Source organism: Miniopterus natalensis, chromosome X (genome assembly GCF_054644295.1).
Source record: "Miniopterus natalensis isolate mMinNat1 chromosome X, mMinNat1.hap1, whole genome shotgun sequence".
Classification (NCBI taxonomy): domain Eukaryota; kingdom Metazoa; phylum Chordata; class Mammalia; order Chiroptera; family Miniopteridae; genus Miniopterus; species Miniopterus natalensis.
Genome location: NC_142103.1, coordinates 22468629 through 22488313, shown reverse-complemented (window position 1 = coordinate 22488313; position 19685 = coordinate 22468629). Strand labels below are relative to the sequence as shown.

Here is a 19685-nt window from a genome sequence, read left to right as displayed (position 1 = left end):
AGACTTTTGTAATATCATTTCCTTTGAGGGCAGGCCTTAGTTAAGAAGGACATGGAGTTCTGGGCTTATTTCAGAATGGTTACTTTTTTTCTCCCCTGCCTAAAGCAGGAACTAATTTTTCTCCAATCTTCCCCCCAAGAACCTGGTGGGGCTCCTGGAGGTAAAACTCAGAAAAAAGAATTTTTATCTCTCAAGCAAGTACATGGTCCCTTTCCAACAATTAGTCAATTACCCTTTAAGTGCTACTACCAGGACACAGCAGAAGTGATTGTATTTGCCTGTCTTTTTAGTTTTCAGAAAAATAAACAGAGGGTGTCCCATGACCTTGACTTTCTGATTGATTTAAAAGGAGTTGTTGATATACAGTTCCTTCAGCTTTTTTCTTGTGACAATGAGAGTGACAACTTCTAAGCTCTTCTACATGTCAGACCAGCCTGGCCAGGCGTGGCTCAGCAGTTGAGCATCGACCTAGGATCCAGGCCATCGGGGTTTGATTCCCAGTCAGGGCACATGCCCAGGTTGTGGGCTCGATCCCCACTCGGAGGCGTGCAGGAGGCAGCTGATCAATGACTCTCTCATCATTGATGTTTCTCTCTCTCTCTCCCTCTCCTTTCCTCTCTCTGAAATCAATAAAGATACATTTAAAAATAAAAGTAAAAATACATGTCAGACCAGAAACTGGAAGCTCTTTCCAGTCTTTTTTCTATGCATTATGTATATAAATGTTTTATTACAAAATTAACAGCCTATAGTACATATACTTTTAAACTACATTCTAAAATGAACATATCATAAATGTTTTTGTGACATTAAATATTTCTCCCACGTCTCATGCCTAGTGATTTGACTATACCAACACAGTTGAACCATAATTTATTAACTAATTCCCTTTTGGGAGGTTATTAGGTTGTTCCGTTTTCTTTCTTAAATCTATGTTAAATATCTTTGAAATACACCTCTATATGCAACACTGGTTACTTTCTTAATATAAATTTTTAGAAGTAGATTTATTGGGTCAAAGGTTTTGAATGCTGACTATATTGTCAAACTGTGTCTCAGAAAAGCTACATTAATTTACCTTCCCATTAGCAGTAAGTGATGCCCAAACAAAAGATATTTTAATTATTTAATATGTGGATTTAAAAATGGGGTTTTCTGGAAAGTAACCTCACATAAGTTCCTAAATGGGCACGTCATGGTGGATAGCCATTCCCCAGGCCTATAACTTATTTAGTGAAAGGTTTTAAGCCAGCCTTGTCCATTTCTCTTGTGCATCCATGTTAACACACATTTAAAAAAAAATTATCTTTATTGTTGAAAATATTAAAGATGTACCCTTTGTCCCCCATTAACCTCTTCTACCCTCACCCACTCCCAGCCCCACACCTTCACCAGACTGTTGTCTGTGTCCATAGGTTATGTATATATGCATATAAATTCTTTGGTTAACCTCTCCCCACCCACCCCCACCTTCCCTCTGAGATTTGTCAGTCTGTTCCATGCTTCTATATCACTGAATCTATTTTGTTCATCAGTTTTTATGTTCTTTAGATTCCACATATAAGTGAGATCACATGATATTTGTTTTTCTATGCCTGGTTTATTTCACTTAGCATAATATTCTCCAGGTCCATCCATACTGTTCCAAAGGTTACAAGATACTTATTCTTCACAGCTGCATAGTATTCCATGGTGTAAATGTCCCCCAGCTTTTTTATGAAATAAGCCTTAACCGCCCTCAAGAAAGCACATAATCTTGTTAACTATCCCATAATCCAATCCCTGCATTGCTTTTTCCCACCTCTATGTAATCTTCCTTACGTTCTCTCCTTAATTTCAAATGCATTAAAAAAAGATGCAAAAAGGTTACTTTCCGTAGCATTTGAGAAGTTGCTCCCCAACACATGTCATCAGTTTGGCTCAAATAAACTCATAATAATTTTCTATAGGTTTGGACATTTCTTATGTCGACAAAAACTCTGTCAATACAGTGGGGGGAAATGGAACTGGTATTTCTATCTTTACCAGAAAGGATAAATCCATATTAATATTAATAAGTATTTTTCCTTCTCCTTGTATAGCATTACCATAATTGTTAACATTGTTATATTAATCTACATTTCTGGGCTAAGAGCATATGCTCAAAGTCATTTATTAATTGAAAGAACTCAGAAAGTCAAAATTACTTTTTAAGCAGAATTGCTTTGTTTTTCAACCAAGTTTTAGTAATACAATTTTCTTGGTATAAAAACAAGTTATACTTAAGCTCTGCGATATTCTAGAATGAAGTAGGAAATATTTTAATAATCTCAACATCTTTAACTGATGAGAGATGATCATGAATTTCTGAAAATGAACATCTAAATGAGGCAACTTTTGCTACCTTCCATGTTGTTTGTGAGAGTGATGGTTTCTCTACAATCAATTTGTAATCTCATTCTCAAACACCTAAGTGATTTACATTCACATATACAACTCATCTAGACATTTCAGGAAGAATCTAAGTATACCCTTAGAAGCAAATCCATGAAGGGGGTTATTTAAGTAGCATTATTATGTTAGCTTAAATAGTTCTACTTGTATGGTTCTGCAGCCACTAATACTTGAATGGGGGTAAGATAGAAGTTACTTTGTCCACTTAAATCCACATTGCAAAGTAAGATGGAACTTTGTGTATTATACATTTTATTCTGGATTCTTTTGCTTCTTTGGATTAGGTCACTCAGAGTTGACGTCATATCTATCAACTTAAAATATGAAATTGGATGAGGTTTCATTATCAGTTATGTGATCTTCATGGTTGGGTGATTTGCCTCTTTCATATTTGATGAGAAAAAGAAAGGGATAATAAAAGACAAAACCTCTGACACACTAAGCAAGCACTAAAATAATACAAGCTATTAAAGTGATTAAAGTGTGGGTTTGAAGTGCACTTATATATTTCTTAAAACTCATATCCCACAGAAACAGACTGATGGTTGCCAGAGGGGTGGGGGATTGGGAACTGTGTGAAAAGGTGAAGGGATTGAGAAGTACAGATTAATAGCTCTCAAATAGTCATGGGGATATAAAGTACAGCATGGGGAATATAGTCAATAATATTGTAATAACTATGGACAGTGCCAGTTGGATACTGAAAATATCAAGAGGAACACTTTATAAAGTATATTACTGTCTAACCATTATGCTATACACCTGAAACCAATACAAAATAATATTGAATGTAAACTTTAATAAAAAATAAAAATGATTAAAAATGAAGAAATTGTTGTTAAACGTTCTAACTTGCAGGAAAGTCTGTTTCCAAAGGAACAGTATATACTGCTGCCACAAAGAAGGTATGCTTTATCTATTTCTTTTAAGTTAGTTGCTATCTCTTCTCTGAAATATCTTTAAAGCGGGTTATTTCACATGCAGTATTAAATGGATTCTTTCAATTTGTCTGAACCATTATTCATTAAATCCACAGATAATCCAAATAACTTGTTTCAGCCAATAGATTTCTATTTCCCTTAATTTCAGCCTCTAAAGAGTATTGTTAGACAAAGTGTGAAAGCTGAATGATCTGCATTTTCCTGTTCCAAATTTAGGTCAAAGGCTATAAGGTAGATGGTAAGTATAAACAGCAGCCAGGGAACCAGGTCCTGAACAACATAGAGCTAGCTAAGAATGGTGATAACAATAATAACAAAAACAAAAACTAGTAGTTGCTGAACGCTTCCTATAAATCAGGGTCTGTTCTAAAGTTTTACATAAATGAATTCACTAAATTCTTTCACAACAATCTTACAAGGTAGGTTTCATCATTAACCCCATTTTACGTATGAGGAATCTGAGGCACATGGAGGTTTGGTAACTTGTCCAAGTTGACATGACTAGTTAAAGAACATATCTGGGATTCAAACCCAAGTAGTTTGGCTTCAGAACCAAGGACTATCACCACTGCAGAATTCTGCCTTTCCTGCTACATAGTTGCAAGGTGCAGGTCACCCACTTTTAGAACTTGGAAAATGAAGGGCTTCCACACATTTTTGCCTAATCTTTTCTCAAGTTACCTTTCCACTCTACTTTTGAAACACAGCTTTGATCACTATTTAAAGGCTCAGATGTCATCTGAAATCAAGTCATATACAAATAGACTATATAAAATGGTACAGCTGGCAGATTTTATTTTGTACTTTTTTGTATTTAAGGCAGTCATAAAGCATAAAGTATAAAATAGTACCCATGCTGTCAGGGGTTTTGAAATCTAGTTGGGAAGATAGATTACTCCAGCTATAAACTCTTTTTCATTCTCTTTAAACCTAACAGCGCTTTCCTCATAATATTCACCTGGCATTTATCCCATATCACAGGATAATGTCTTGCAAACTCTGCCTCTTGAGGATGAAAATATCTTACTAAAACACTAACTTCTGATAGAAACCTGACCTTAAATGCAAAAGTAATGGTCTTTCATCAAGTATATTGGTCCTAATATTTTAGCAATATGGGATTTGGATCTACAAGCTCCTGGAAGGAGGAAATTCAGGCAGACAAGGAGCTGAACAGTACATGATTGGTGCTATTAAACAATGCTTCTTAAATTACTGACACTGATTTTTTAAAATCACATAACAAAGTAAACACTATAATCTTTAAGACTTTTAACTATGGTTTTCCAAGTTTGAGTGGCTGATTTCTCCGTGAGTATGCTGAACAACTGTCAATTTTCAGAAACTATGATAAAGTCAATTTCAGCACATGCTTATAAGTCTGAACTTTTTTTTAAATCCTCATTCGAGGATGTTTTTCATTGATTCTAGAAATAGAGGAAGGTAAAGGGAGAGAGAGAGAAACATCAATCAGCTGCCTCCCATATGCACCCCAACTAGGGACTGAACCTACAACCTGGGCATGTGCCCGGACTGGAATCAAACCCATGACCCTTCAGTGCATGGGACAGCATTCTAACCAACTGAGCCACAACAGCCAGGGCATAAGTCTGAACTTTTGTTTATTTATTTTTTTAAATAATTATCTTATTAGATTCTTTTTTTTTTTTTTTAATATATCTTTATTGACTTCAGGGAAGGGAAAGGAGAGAGAGAGAGAAATAGAAACATCAGTGATGAGAGAGTCATTGATCTGCTGCAGCCTGCAATCGGGCATGTGCCCTGACCGGGAATCGAACCCCGATCGCCTGGATCCTAGGTCCACGCTCAACCGCTGAGCCACGCCTGGCTGGGCAGTCTGAACTTTTAAAAAGTTTTTAGCATCACCCAGAAGAGAATTTAATGACTTACACAGCATAATCAACCACAGCAAAACTCCCAGTATATGATATTGCAAAAGAAACACAAGTGAAGTGATTTTATTGAAACAATAATGCCTCATCAACTTTTAGGAAATACAGGCAATAAAAGTAAGGTTATCATTTGCCAATAACAGGCATGCCAGCTATACAATGCATAATTTACTACTAACAAATGATATCTGTGAGTACCACATGGTCCCAATAAAATTCCAACTAACATTTTTTAAAAATATGTTCTTATTTATTTCAGAGAGAGGAAGGGAGAGGGAGAGAGAGATAGAAACATCAATGATGAGAGAGTCATTAATCAGCTGCCTCCCGCATGCCCCTTACTGGGGACTGAGCCCACACTCCGGACATGTGCCCTGACCGGGAATCGAACCACGATCTCCTGGGTCATAGGTCGATGCCCAACTGCTGAGCCATGCCGGCTGGGCTCCAATTAACATTTGAGATGTACCTTCAACCTGTATCATCATAGATATTTTTCATATGGTTCAACTGGCCCTAATTAAAAGTGGCAATCCCTGACTTTAAGGGCCACTGTTAAAGGAAACAATGATGACAAAATGTAAATAGCAGAGATGTGCCAATATGCCATCAATGTTTTGCCCAGTCATTACTGTCTAGCACCCAGGATTAGGTCAAAAGGCCAATAACTTTATCACCAGTCTAAAAGCAAGAAAACATTCCCATGAACTGTTTTTGATAAGAGCTATTACTATAGACACATCATTCATCATGTTAAGTATTATAATAATATTTATATATTATAGCACATACAGTCAGTGGAAAAAGAGAAATGAACCTTTGCTGTTCACTATGTGAGTGTACAAATCAAGTGAACAAATTCTTTTTTAATTATCTATTTTTTAAAGGCTGCTTTAATAGTGAAGAAAAAATTAAACGTACTTCTGTCATCAATCCTGAAGCAGAGTGAAAGAGGAGCAAGATATAATAGTTTTAAAAAGTCTCCTATTTATCTGGTAATTGGGTTTCTAGAATTAAAGTAAAATTTCCTCAGGCTTTAAGACTTCATTTCCAGGCTATGGAAGCCAGTGAAAAAAGAAAGCCAAGAAGAAGCCAAAATCTCCATACAGCTTATTCCTCTTTATCCAGGAGTTAATTATCTAACTCCTACTTGTTAGATCATTTGACCAAAAATAATTCAACTTAATGTATATTGAGTGGTTTGTGCACAGCATAACCATCCTACTATCTGCCTTGTGGCTCTTTCACTTTTCTACTAGTAGGTGGGCAAACTCAATGAGGAAAGAAAGGTCCATATTTCAAAAATGTCTGACTGTTGAGCAAGGTGACACCATTGGCAAAGATGAGAATTGAAGATTTTCCATGAAATTTTAATTCATTGTACCCTCCTATCTCCCATTAGCATGGATAACTGGGAGTTGATGGTATTCTCATTAGTCTTTACTATGAGGCCATGGGGAGATCTTTTTACAGAAAGGCTGCTTGGCTGATAAAACCTGACCTGAATATGTCCCTGGCTAAAATAATCTCTTACATGTCATCTGGCATAGGACTTTGGGAAAAATCAAAGCTCTTGTTCAAAAAAACAAATTGTTCTTCCTATCAACACCTCAACTGCACAAATCTCTGTTAAAGGAGGTTTATTTTCTGTTTGTCATGATTTCAAGTTATGCTCTTAAACATTCCGCAATAGAATCAACTTTTCTTGTCTTGCAACTGGTATCTAAAACACTCAACTTTCACTTCAGGCAACATGGGATAGATCCCCACTACAGGTGAATTTTAGAGAATCAGTTGTGAATTGACATAATAAATCAAATTGGTTACAAGACAGCGCTTCATTTTTGTAAAATCATATGTATGTATAGTTGAGCACAGAAAAAAAGACTAGAAGTATATACACCAATTAACCATGGTTATCCTTGTGTGTTGAGATTACCAAAAATTTTGTTTTCCTTATACTTGTATGTATCTTCTGAATGTTTAACAATGAACATCTATTTTAAAAATCAGAAAAAATCATGTTAATATAAAGCTTGTTTAGGGCATCTGATAATTGACAATCCATTCTATTAAACATATTAAACATCAGTTTATTTAACATTTCCATGTTCTAGCCTTCTATTAACTTAGATCATGTAATAGTAAAGTACTTGGACCACATTTCCTTAGCATTTGTAGAAAGATCTTTATTGAGTTATCATTTAATACTTGCTCTCTTCCTTTACAGGGCGTCAATAAAGAAATGGCAAACAGAGAATTATATTTTCTTCTATGAAAGCCAGGTTACAGGTAGTGCCCTTATACCACCCAGAATGTGATTTATTCAAACATCCCATAATCAATACTGTTTGAGTAGGTGGGAGATGGGAAATAGATCTCTGTAGATAAAACTGTAATTTTCTCTTGCCAACAAATCCAAAGTTTCTCTTTTTATCCTTCCAGGAAGCACAAGACTAATTAGAGTGCTAATATTATAATGTACCAAATCAGATGTTAAAAATATCTACTCTTGCCTTGGCTGGTGTGTTCAGTAGTTGGAGCATTGGCTTGCACACCAAAAGGTCCTGGGTGCGATTCCTGGTCAAGGGCATGTACCTGGGTTGCGGGTTCACTCCCTGCCCCCGGTGGGGGTGCATGGGAGAGGCAGCCAGTCAATGTGTCTCTCTCACATCAATGTCTCTATCTCTCTCTGTCTCTGTCGCTATCTCTCTCTCTCTGCCCCTTCCACTCTCTGAAAAGCAATGGAAAAAATATCCTCAGGTGAGGATTTGAGGGTTAACAACAACAAAAAAAAACAAAAAATACCTACTCTTTCTACTTTCTTCAGATGGCCTCTATTTTATTTCATCTTTAAAAACATTACTTTACAACTATTCTTTCACATATAACCTGTATATAATATTTTTACAAGCAAACAGGTTATAAATCTTAAATGAATAAAGTACTCTTTGCAAAGATCTTGTGACAAAGTCCAGGTTTGCTCCAAGTACCTAAAGTCAGAGCCTTGGCTTCCTTTGTTTCACCTCCCCATCCCCTATTCTGGCATCCTTTAGTTTGCTGTCCAGAAAGCAAGAATTCCTTTCAGTTTATAAGTACAGAATCTTTAGTTCAGAGATTATATATGACTCAACCAATACCACACAGCAAGCAACAGAACTGACCAGAAACCAGGTCTACTGACTTAAAGCACAGTCTTCTTCCCATTAGATTGAGGACATTCCAATCCTACTGAGAAGTCAGGGAAATATAAGAAGCATGGACATAAAGGCACATATTTTTAACCTTCCTCACAAATTTCCTTTGGCTTAACTTATTTAAGTTTATGAATAACTTTATTTGTAGTCTCTGTCTTTTAACTCCCACATGGTATATTGTCTCTTTTAGGAATTCCGGTTACAAAATTCTTTATTCATTTACTTGGATCATCTCTTGTGTGTTAACTGGCTGCCATGTGCAAAGGACTAGGCTTCTATTTAAGAAAGTAAACTGGCTTCTTCACAGAATTGCTAGAGACAAATTGGTGTAGTGAACAGAACACTGAATTTAGAGACATGAGTTTTAGTTCTAGTCCTGGCTTGGACTTGCTGTCTGTCCTTGTACAAAGTCATTTAACCTCACTGGTTTTCAAGTTTCTCATCTAAAAATTAATGGGATTATATAACTTGGCTTTCAAAAAAGTTACTCTAATACCTACCATTTACTAAAAACTACATGTCAACCATTGTTGCAAAGTACTTGGTATGCACAATCTCATTTATTCTTCAATTGCTCATGCTGATGGCCATTATGCTACTATTTACCCTACTGTACTGATAAGAAAACTAAAGCTGGAGAGGTTAAGGGACATTCCCAAAGTAAGAAAGTCATAGAGCTGGGGTTTTGATCTAAGTGGACTCCAGAGTTTCCACACCCAACCCTACAGCCTCCCCAACATAAAAAATAATTAAGAATGTACTTTGAAAAGCATTCAGCTTTGTAATTTTAAGGTATTCTTCCTTTCTTCTACTTCCACCTACTTAAACTTCTAAGATGTGAATAGGTCTTCACTTTTGCTTGCTTCTTTCTATTATCCAATAGCCATCTCAAATGTTGAAGTTAGAATCTTGATGAGGAAAACTCAAATCTGCTTGGTTAGTTTAACAATAGACAGAGAGGCTATGAGGAGGCTCCATAGGCCATGTTTCACATGTCTAAAATTTTTCTAAGTATATTTTTCCTTCCCGTACATCTTTTGGTGGCTTGCTCTTCCTGAGAACCCCAGAGCTCATTTTCAGCCAAATGCCAATGTTGGAAGTTTTTCTCTTGAGGAAATAGATGAGTGAGAATCTAGTCCCTTGGAAGATCCAGCTAACTCACCTTATAAGTCAATAATGGGCTCTGTGAAGTACACAAGCAATTCCTCTCCCTAGAACCTTTTTGCCAGACTTGGTACAGGATGGTTCATTCAAAATATATAATTAAATATTCCTAACAACTCAATTCTTCCACATCACTTTGATCAATAGTTCATTACCTAAATTAGAGGTGCCAAAAGAGGAAAACTCTTCAGCCCATTTGTACCATATTTGCATGAATATTATGCATTAAATGTTACGCTCCTTTGAACTTCAAAAGAGCTTCCTGGCCTCTTTGACTAAAACTTTAACAACAGAGCATAATAGTGTTACAGAAAGACGTTTTCCCAGTTATAGACTTCAAACCTTGCTGATTCTGGACAGGAATAAACTTTTCTATAAGCCACAAATAGCTCATTCATCCCCTGAAATGCGCCATCAGTACTTTCTGGGTTCCTGAGCCTGTCTTCCCTCCTGTGAGAGCAACTGTAACAATGGCTAATTAGCTACTAGCTAGTGGCCGCACCCACCTCAACATTTCATTGTGAAAACAGCTTTCCACAAATACAGCATTTTTTCCAGACCTCTTCTGATTTTACACCAATTGAATGAGTATCTTTGACCATAATGGTGTCCCCCTTCATTACACTTTGATGTCCAAAATAAGAGTGCAAACAAGCTAAAGAGCACCTTTCTTGATCTAGAAGTTTATATTCTAACCTCCTGTGAAAGATTAAAACCTTGGCTTTCTTGGGTAAAATGGTTATCTGGCAGCAAAGAGAGATGTGAAAGTTTGTTATCCTCACATTTACATGTTTCCTGAAGTTTTTCTAAGTTTTTAAAAAACACAAAACTCTTTTTCCTTTTTCCACTCTCATATCTACCTTTCTCTAGAATAGGACTATAATACATGAATACATGGGAAATGAGATATGTTTTACTTTAAGGGCTTTTCTCCTGTATAAAACTAATTCTTGCCAACTGTGAAAATTTTGGAATAAACAGAAGCACAAAGATGAACAAAAATAACATTCATGAACCTACTACCCAGAGATAAAAGAAAATTGGTTCCCTATTACACACCGTACATGAATATAAATTTCAGATGGAATAAGGAACTATGGGTAAAACCCTAAATTATGGAAGCAGTAGAAAACTATACAAGAGTATGGAGTTGAAAAGACCTTCCTAGGAATAAAAAGAAATCCAGAAGCCATAAAGGAAATGAATGTCAACTCTGACTACAGAACAAATAAAATTCTTTATGAGAAAATACAACTTAAACAAAGTTTAGAGCCAATTGCAGATAGGGAAAATGATACTTGAAATGCAAAAAGTTAATAACAAAATTTGAAATAACAAAATGGTAATAAATAAGCTTTTGCAAACCCGTAAGACAAACAACCCAAATGAAAAATAAGCAATCCACTGAAGAAATACAATTGGATTAAAAAATAATTGAAAAGATGCTCCGTTAAGAGAAAAATATCACAGCAAGACTGAAATGTAGTTTTCCCTATTAAACTTGTCCTGAAATCCAAGATTAAGAATACTTCTGGTGAAAGAATTAGAAATGCACACTCATACAAAGATGGTGGGAGTATAAATTGATACAACTATTTTGGAGGACAACTTGACAGTCTTTAGAAGACTAAAACTGAATGTATACTTTGACCTAACAATTCTTCACAAATACTTACCTAAGTGCCTTAACATGTTGATTAATGCCTTATTTGTAATAGCAAAAACTGAAAACAACCTAAATATCTACAAATAAAGTTAAATAAACCACAGCACACTTATACAGCTGGAAACTATGAAGGCACTAGAAAGAATATGGTACTCTTATATTGCAATGTTCTGACATGGAATGATGTCCTAGACACATTGCTGAATAAAAGCAAGTTAAAGAAAAAAACATATGTCACATTTTTGTAAAAAAAAAACAAAACACCTTATAGACATATAAGTTTATTTTTATAACACAGAGAAAAGAATTTGGAAGAACAAATAGCAAACTGTTAGTAATTGCTACACTTGGGGAGTGGGATGAGAGTTTGGGGATACACATTCTCTATAAAGCTCAGATACTTTCATATTATTCTGTAAAATAAGTATTATTAATTTTATAGTATAAACAAAATAAAATAATTTAACATAAGTATTTTATAGGCCTATCAAATTTTTAATAAACAAGTTTTTAATGGTTGCATGATAGTATTTTACATAGATCATTTACGTAACCATTCCCCAGTGGACTGATATTTCCACTGCTTCTAATTTCTCGCTGTTAAGAGCCACAGTATAAAGCTTGGTGCATGTGGTGTGTGTGTGTGTGTGTGTGTGTGTGTGTGTGTGTGTGTGTGTGTGTAGGCAACATACATAGGGCATATGCTTTGAGACTTACCCTTTAGTAGAGATAAGTTTGCACATGTCCTCAAGATGATGCTGAATGGCTCATTTAGGGAATGATCATGACCTTGGCCTCATCCTTTGATTATAAGCCTGAAACACCAGACCAAAACTGGTGCCCTAGGCCATATGTTACATAATCATTTTGACACAAATTAAATATCAAAAGGGCTTGGGACAAAGTCATAGGCAGTAAGAAACATTAAAAAGTGATCGTTTTTGGTCTGTAAATAGTTTTTAAGTTGTATTTTTCTTTGGTTTGTCAACTAAGCTCTATGTCACATAGGCAATATTCCTCAATCTTTCATAAATATGGAAGGCTTCCCAGAAGAGATGGTCTTCTAAGAGTTACATGTTTTCCTCTCATGATGCGATCAGTAACAGGCCATAAAGGAGGTTTCTTCCTAAGAGAGAAAAGATTTTAAGCCCAGCTGATTGTGGGCTGAGCTCAGCTGAGCTGAGAATGGATGGACAACTTTTTTATCAGGTTTACTTAATCAAGGATGACTTTTAGAAAAGGAGGGATCTAATGTACTATATCCAAGTGGAGGAGGAAGAAGGTTGTTTAAGGAATACAAGAGGAGAGGCTGATCCAAGCTTCCTTGCTATGATCACGCCCTGCTAAATTTTCTCTTATGGCCCAATCATACTAGATATAACTATACATCACTCATATTTAAAAGCCTAATCAAAATCACTATTTCTTCCAGGAAGAAGACTAAGTTTACTATGAAAATCATAGTAGTACAGAAACACACAAAACAATGTAATAGGCTTGACACTGTTCTCTCTGTCAACAAACCTTATGCCTAATATATGTAACTTATGCTGATAAAGGAGATAAATGTTTAAATGATGGGCATCAGACACTGCTTCAACTCCTATCAAGAATATTTTCACAGTTCCTTCTTATGAATAAGTTCAGTGAAGCAGAGAATGTCCTTCTGGGATCAGTTCCACTTTGTGCTTCTTTTGATGCAGCCAAAAAGGGGAACTAGAGCAATGGCTTTTCTTTCAAATTTGGAGCAAGTGTCCAGCTCAGATGGTGGCTGCAAGTGGCCCAAAGAAGGTGAGGCTCACACTGTGCGAAGGCAGCAGAAAGCTCCTAACAAGAGCAGAGATGTCAATGGTTACTCATAAATCTCCCAAATGCAGCGACAAGGAGGGTTAATTAGCCCCTCTTCCTGCCACTCTGCTCTCTCGAATATGTTAGCCCATCACACCGATTGCTGACTATCTAGAAATATTCCCTGGCTTTGAGGGGAATTATTCCTTTCGATAAATGACATCCAGTTTGCTCACGGTCCCTGGAATCTCAATTTCCTCAAAGGATTTTTCATCTAAATCCAGTTCATGTGAAGATTTTTTCCTTCTTCATTTTTCGGCATAAGGGAATAGGCAGAGCCCGATTTACTTTTTCTTTCTTTTTTTTTCTTTTCTGTGTTATTCTTTTTCATAAACTGAAAACCTTTGCTGAAGAGTCTGAAATTTGGGAAAAAATCCAGCTCAACTGTCAGATATTTCTGGAGTTACGTATAATGAAATAAGATTTGTGCAGCTTAAAACAGGAAAAGGAAAATAGGCTAATGTGTCATGTGTTCTATGAAAACTATATGATAATCAGAAAAACAACCCCAAATTTAGTTGGCCTGATTCAAAGCACTTATTTTTTTATCAACTCATGCATAAACCAATAACATTCGCTTTCTTCTCTTAGAATAATGCCATGGCCACATTTGGGCTACATCACATTCAACACAGATTATAACCACATTTTCAAAGAAATTACAAGAGAGCATCCTGTTTTTTAAACTCGAAACACTTACGTTTTACTTGTTCTGTTTTGCTTCCTTCTAGGAAAAGAAAGAACAGCAACAGGGTAAAGATGTATTTTATTCCTCCCATTTTCCACTTTTTTCTCATTTTGGCCACTGCAAAAGGCAACTCAAAACTTTCAGGGCCTGGTGTAGTCAAGCTGTTGGGAAGAAAGCAGAAAGAAGACTTAAAACAGATCCTCTGAAAGTGATGGTGATCACTGATGCTTAAGTTTCTAACTTCCTGGTAAAAATACTTTGGAGAATTTACATAAGTGCAAGCATTGTTTTCCTGTGAAAGAAAGAGAACCTGCCTCTCTTGTCTTGCAAAGAAAGATTGTGGGGGAAAATTCAAGCAGATGAACATGCATTTTTATCCAATGCTAAGGCTGAATCCTTAAAGGCAGTCATAGAGAAATAAAAATAAAGTTTAAAATCCTCCTTTCTAAGGGAATTAAAGTTGATTTCTCAAGAGATTTTCTTTGGGAGAAAAGGGAAACTGGTGTTTGCAAAACAGCTACTTTGGCAAACTAGATAAAAATAATAAGCATGAGACTCAAACAATTTTTGAAATGAAAGTTAACTAATCTTAAGACTACTGTTTTATTAATCCTTCAGGGATGAGGACCAAATTGATCAGCATTTTCCCCGTGTCTTCCATTGGATTTATAAGGCTCTTCAGTTTGGCTTACTTATGTTGGAAAACATAAATGTAATTAACAAATATCAAATATACAATCAAATATCTGAATAGCTCTAGCATATTGTGAAATGAAAATTTGAAACGGGTCACTTTTCAGGGAATTTAGGCAAAATTAAATAGGTAATGTGTTCATATTACACCACTACACAAAAGAATATTATAAACAACTAAAATTCTTAAAAATATGAGACTTACATTTCCAGTCTAAGGGATAGAAGTCTTAAATCTTTTGAGCCTTCAAACACAGAAAGTTTGCTACAGCTCATATCCAGTCACAGGTCATTTCCATAGACTTTAGAGTTTGCAAAACTCTTTCAATTGGTGATTTGAAAATACTTAAATATTTGAGAAACACCACATTTCAATCTGGGGTTAAACCTGGATGGGAACTCAGCTCATTGATCTTTTCAGAGGCTCCAACCTAAATATCTAGTATAAAGAGCGTGAAGAAATGCAAGATTATCATTCTGGATAACTGAATTGTCTTTGGGCTGTGATGTGGATACCACAGCTCCTACTTTAAATGCTATGAAATTGTCCAGATAATTGGAAATCCATTTATGAATATATAACCAAATGATAACTAATCATAGAGGATAATTTGTGCCATCAACCAGGATTTTCAGTACCATTCTGCCTTCTCTACCCCTCCTTGCTCCTTAAACAAGAACTAAATTCTCCTAAGACATGTTCTTAGCCTGCCAAAGGTCTAGGCTCTGATGTCTTGGTCTCTGTGAGTTCGTGGTCCACCTTCAATCATTCAGACTGTCTCTGTTTTCTGAGAGCTACCTGGTTCCCTTGAAGTGAATTGTTTGCATAAACAGTTGGGAGGTTCTTCCTGGGTCTACTTTAATAAGCTTATCCCCCAAACCTCCAAATGAGAAATAGTTTTTAAACCACTGAAATCCAATTTACCACAATCACATATGGATCTCAGGAGGTATTTCTCAAACCACAGTTTTCAGGTCTCCCCATGCAAGAACCAACAGGGTTGTTTTTCTTGTACAATGGTTGGGTGATTTGGTGAACAGTAGCATTGCTTCATAACTCATGCTGGCAAGAAAATGGCTCTTAGAATTTTTTGGCTTTTCTTGGGTCCCAATTAATGTTATGAGCAAATAGAAAAGTTGGTGACCAGAGAGCAATTAATCTCTTTGGTGTTCCTGTCATCTGTGTGGCCTCTCAGGCTGTGATGGAGAATATCAGAAAACTAATCACTTTATAAATCTTCACTTTTGATTTACAAGATCCTGGAGTCCTGCCTTTGTATTCTGTGCAGAAATATAAACTAAGAAGGGTTCTTTCCCCAGGTCTCCTCACCAATCAATTTCTCTTTATCCCTTTTATTTATTTATTTATTTATTTATTTATTTATTTATTTATTTATTTATTTATTTAGTGGGAGCAGGGTAGTGTAAGACATTTGTTGGGACTGTAGCAATAAACACAAGCAAGCATTGCTCAGCAAACATGCCGACTCTTACACTTGCAAAGAGCCAAACTGTCCTTAATTTTTCAAATTATACTTTGACCCAGTTAACTGGAGTTATTTCTACATTAACTCTCTGTCTACTTCACACAGGCTGTGCCATTGAACTTGCACTGGTTCTTTTACAGGTTACTTAGAAATGTAGCCATTGACATGTTTTGGGGGGATCCACGACACAGAAAAAACAATAACAAAGAAAACGAAACCCTGCAACTAACACTGAGGAGAAGAGAGGGAGAGGGAGCTTTACAAGAGAAAAAGAAACATGTCAGAACCTAAAAAAATGTGTAGATTAAGGTGCATCCATGAAACAAGTATTTGCATTGTTCATTTGCATCAAGCAAAGGGCCCAAGGTCTCCTTGCCCAGTTGTAACTGCAAGGCAGTCTGGGCCATCAAGTTGTCAGGAGCCTGTCCATTTTCAGATTTCCTGGGCAGAACAGAACCAGAGACATTCTCAAAGGAAGAAAGTACTGAGCACATGTCAGCCAGTTCTTCATGCTCCGTCCCACAGTGTCTCTTTAATCCTCACTGAGAGGTTTGACAGACCTTGTAATCTCACATTCACTATCATCTGTGAGACAGCCCCCAGGGTAGCAATTCTTTCTGACAGTAGGAAGACACTGCAGTCTCAGGCAGTGTTGGCTAACATCCTCTCCCCATTCTACCTCCCAACAAGCTCAACTCACTGGTAGTGAATTGCCACTGAAAAATGGCAGTTCTAGCTCAGGGGTTATTTTTCAGTCAATGTCTTCATTGCTACTTACTATTGACAAACAATGGCTTGCAAAACACCTTGTTATAATTTCATTTTATTCCCCCACAACAGCCTCAGGAACCCTCAAGCCTACAAAACTCAACTGCCCATTCTCATAGAGGTAGTGGCAGGACCAGAGGGACTAGAAGGCAGGCTTTCCAGGCCCTGAACTCTGGCAATACTGCATTGCTTCCTGAGCTTAGCATCTCAAACTCTGACCCCAGTTGTTTGGGTTAGAAAATGAGGAAACTGTCCAGAGGCTAGAGGAGCCTCTCCCCCGTCCTTCCCTGTTTCATTAATTTTAGCATGTATTAATCTCCCACTGGTCCCGGGCACTATGGCAAGTGAGAAGAAAAGGCTCGGAGAGATAACCAAGGGGATTGCAGAACCCCTTAGGTAGTTTCCCAATTGGCCCCCAAGCACCAGAACATGGAGATATGCAAGCTGAGTAGGGAGTGGAGAGTGGTGAGTTCGAATCCAGAGTCCCAATCTGCCTCTGTCCGGCACCCTGGGCCCCACCTCCACCCTGGCCGCTGGCAGATGGAACCTTAAGCGAACTGGGGTGACAGGTCGAGAGAGTTTGGGGTGCCCTCGGGGAACTTTCAGGAGAGCCTCAGGCCAGGAGAACATACCCCACCTGTGCAAAGGCTGGAATGGAAAGCAGGGGAAGCAGACGCCAGGCACTGCTCACTGACCTGTTCACTGGCCTCCTCCGTCTTCTACGGGTGCACGCGCTCCGAGCTCTCCAGGGCGCTCCTCCGAAGTCTGTGGCTCGCAGGTTGTGTGGAGAGCTAGAGTGCTCACGAGGGGGGCGGGGGGACCCAAAAGTGGGTGGGAGGAAAAACATCACCGCCCTCACACCACGAGGGAGCTGCGGTTCGCTCCGCTCCCGGGGGCAGAGCCAAGGAGCGGGCGCTGGCGGCCCAGGGCCACCTGCCTGCCCGCTGCCCTCTGCCCGCTGCCCGCTGCCCGCTGCCCGCTGCCCGCTGCCCGCTCCCCCTCTTGGCTCAGGAGGCTGGCCGCTAGGCGCAGGCGGGAAGTCTGCAAGCGCGCAGCCGCTGCCAGCCCGCACTCCTTCTCCGCCCCGGCACTATGGCTTTATTCCTGCTCCCCACACTGGAAAGTTAGGAAATCAGGAGAAAGTGTGAGGCTCAGCCGGCGACTTTCCCATCACGCAGCGCCCCCACTGCACCCCCCTCTTCTGACTAAGCAAGCTTTGGGGTCTTAAAGGGACCGCACTTCTCCTCTGGCCCCTCCTTCCCCTCTGAGCAGGATGCACTTAGGAGCTCACCACCTCTAGCGCCCGCCGGGGAAGACCTCAGCTATCCTCTGACTTTCCTGACTGGAAGCCTGCACTCCTCTGCTCCAGCACAAGGGCCTCTCTGGATGCATGGATTTAGTCTGGTCCTGAGTTGGTGCACTGGACACAGGATGATCTGGCCTCACAAATTATGCGGTAGCAAGCTGCGTACCATTTCGGGTCGTTTCCGAATCCTCATTGCCGCTAACGCTGGTGTACTTAAAGCCAGGGTGGGGGTGGAGAGAGAGGGGACTACTTAGAAATCTGTTTTCTCACAGAGAGGGTTCCCAAACCCCAAGGAAAGGACCTCTATAAATATTAAGGGTCTTGAAGCAAACTTGGAATGTCCCACCATTGCCTCCATTGTTTCAGTAGCCCCTAGGATTCTGAGTTGGGCCAAGAACTCAGCCCTGAAATTACAATAGCACTGCTGATGCCTTGGTGAGCTTGAGACAGACTATTACAAATTTGTATTTATTCTCTGAGCAATATTTACAAAGAATTATCAGAAACTTATAAGGCTCGAAAGCTCTGCCTTGACAGACAGTACACATTTATATTTTAAGCCCCTAAACTTGGAGGAGAGCTACAGAGCTTTTTCCCATGACATGGAACTGGATAGTGATATCCCTAATATCCGTGTACCATTTTATGACTTACAGAGTACTTTCATAGAGATCAACATTACTTTTTAAACTCTCACAACAAACTATGAACTATCTGTGGTCTCAAACATTAGAGTTGGTGGGGACCTCCTGGGCCATTCAGCTCAACCTTTTTATGTCACAGTAGAGAAAACTGATGGAGTGGGGATGCAGGGGAGGTGATGTATCCAAGATCACACAGCCAGTAAATTCTAAATTTGAGATGCCAATACGTATTTCCTGACTTTCAACCCACTACTCTCTGGTTTGTTATCTCCAATCTATAGATAAGGAAATTGATGCTCAGTGAAACTGTAGATTGCCAAAAATACACATATCAAAAAAGAGAACAAAGGAAAATTAAAACAAGAACAATTGTCCTTGGAAGTTACCTCCTTTTTTCTTTCTACAAAAGTGTTAATATCATCCAACTAGCCCCTGCATTGCTGGAGATGTTTATTTCATTGTTAACAAAGAAAGGGGGGCCCTTTCTGAAATGTTGCCTTTAGGGCAGAAAATGTCTAGCTTCATTCTGCTGCTTGGGTAGCCATACATTGCCACATGCATTCAATTTGTGCTGTAGTATATTAGTTTGAGCTTGGTGATTTGTTGCCTTATAACTGTTCTCATGCTATTTAATGCACTGATGTTTTGTTTCACTAGACTGTGAGTTCTTCAAGGGCAAGGACTGGCTGTTCAGTTTCTTTTTTGTTTGTACCCTCCAACCCTTGTCATCACTCCTGACATGCTTAGAGAGTTTTCAGGAAAATGGGTTTCAGGGACAAGCCTGGGACAAGCTTGGGACAAACATGGATTCTAGCATGTAAAATAAGTAGACTTACTGACATTTCAAAAGTCATCTATTTGGCTACAGCCAACCACTTGCCCTCCTTGCTTGATGTAATATTCTGATGACAGCATAACAAACCATCCCAAAACCTAG

General features: G+C 38.2%; 1 protein-coding gene across 3 annotated transcripts in view; it reads right to left on the bottom strand.

Moving 5' to 3' along the window:
- Window positions 1–17697, bottom strand: part of CHRDL1 (chordin like 1) — a 120423-nt gene extending 102726 nt beyond the window's left edge. For all 3 annotated transcript variants that reach the window (XM_087813679.1, XM_016198234.2, XM_016198239.2), the window contains exons 1-2: window positions 17494–17697; window positions 13863–14011 (exon numbers count right to left, since the gene is read on the bottom strand). In XM_087813679.1, coding sequence (XP_087669805.1) covers window positions 13863–14011; window positions 17494–17645 — 301 coding nt within the window. In that variant the 5' untranslated portion in view covers window positions 17646–17697. The remainder of the gene's footprint in view (window positions 1–13862; window positions 14012–17493) is intronic.
- Window positions 17698–19685: the final 1988 nt, after the last annotated feature.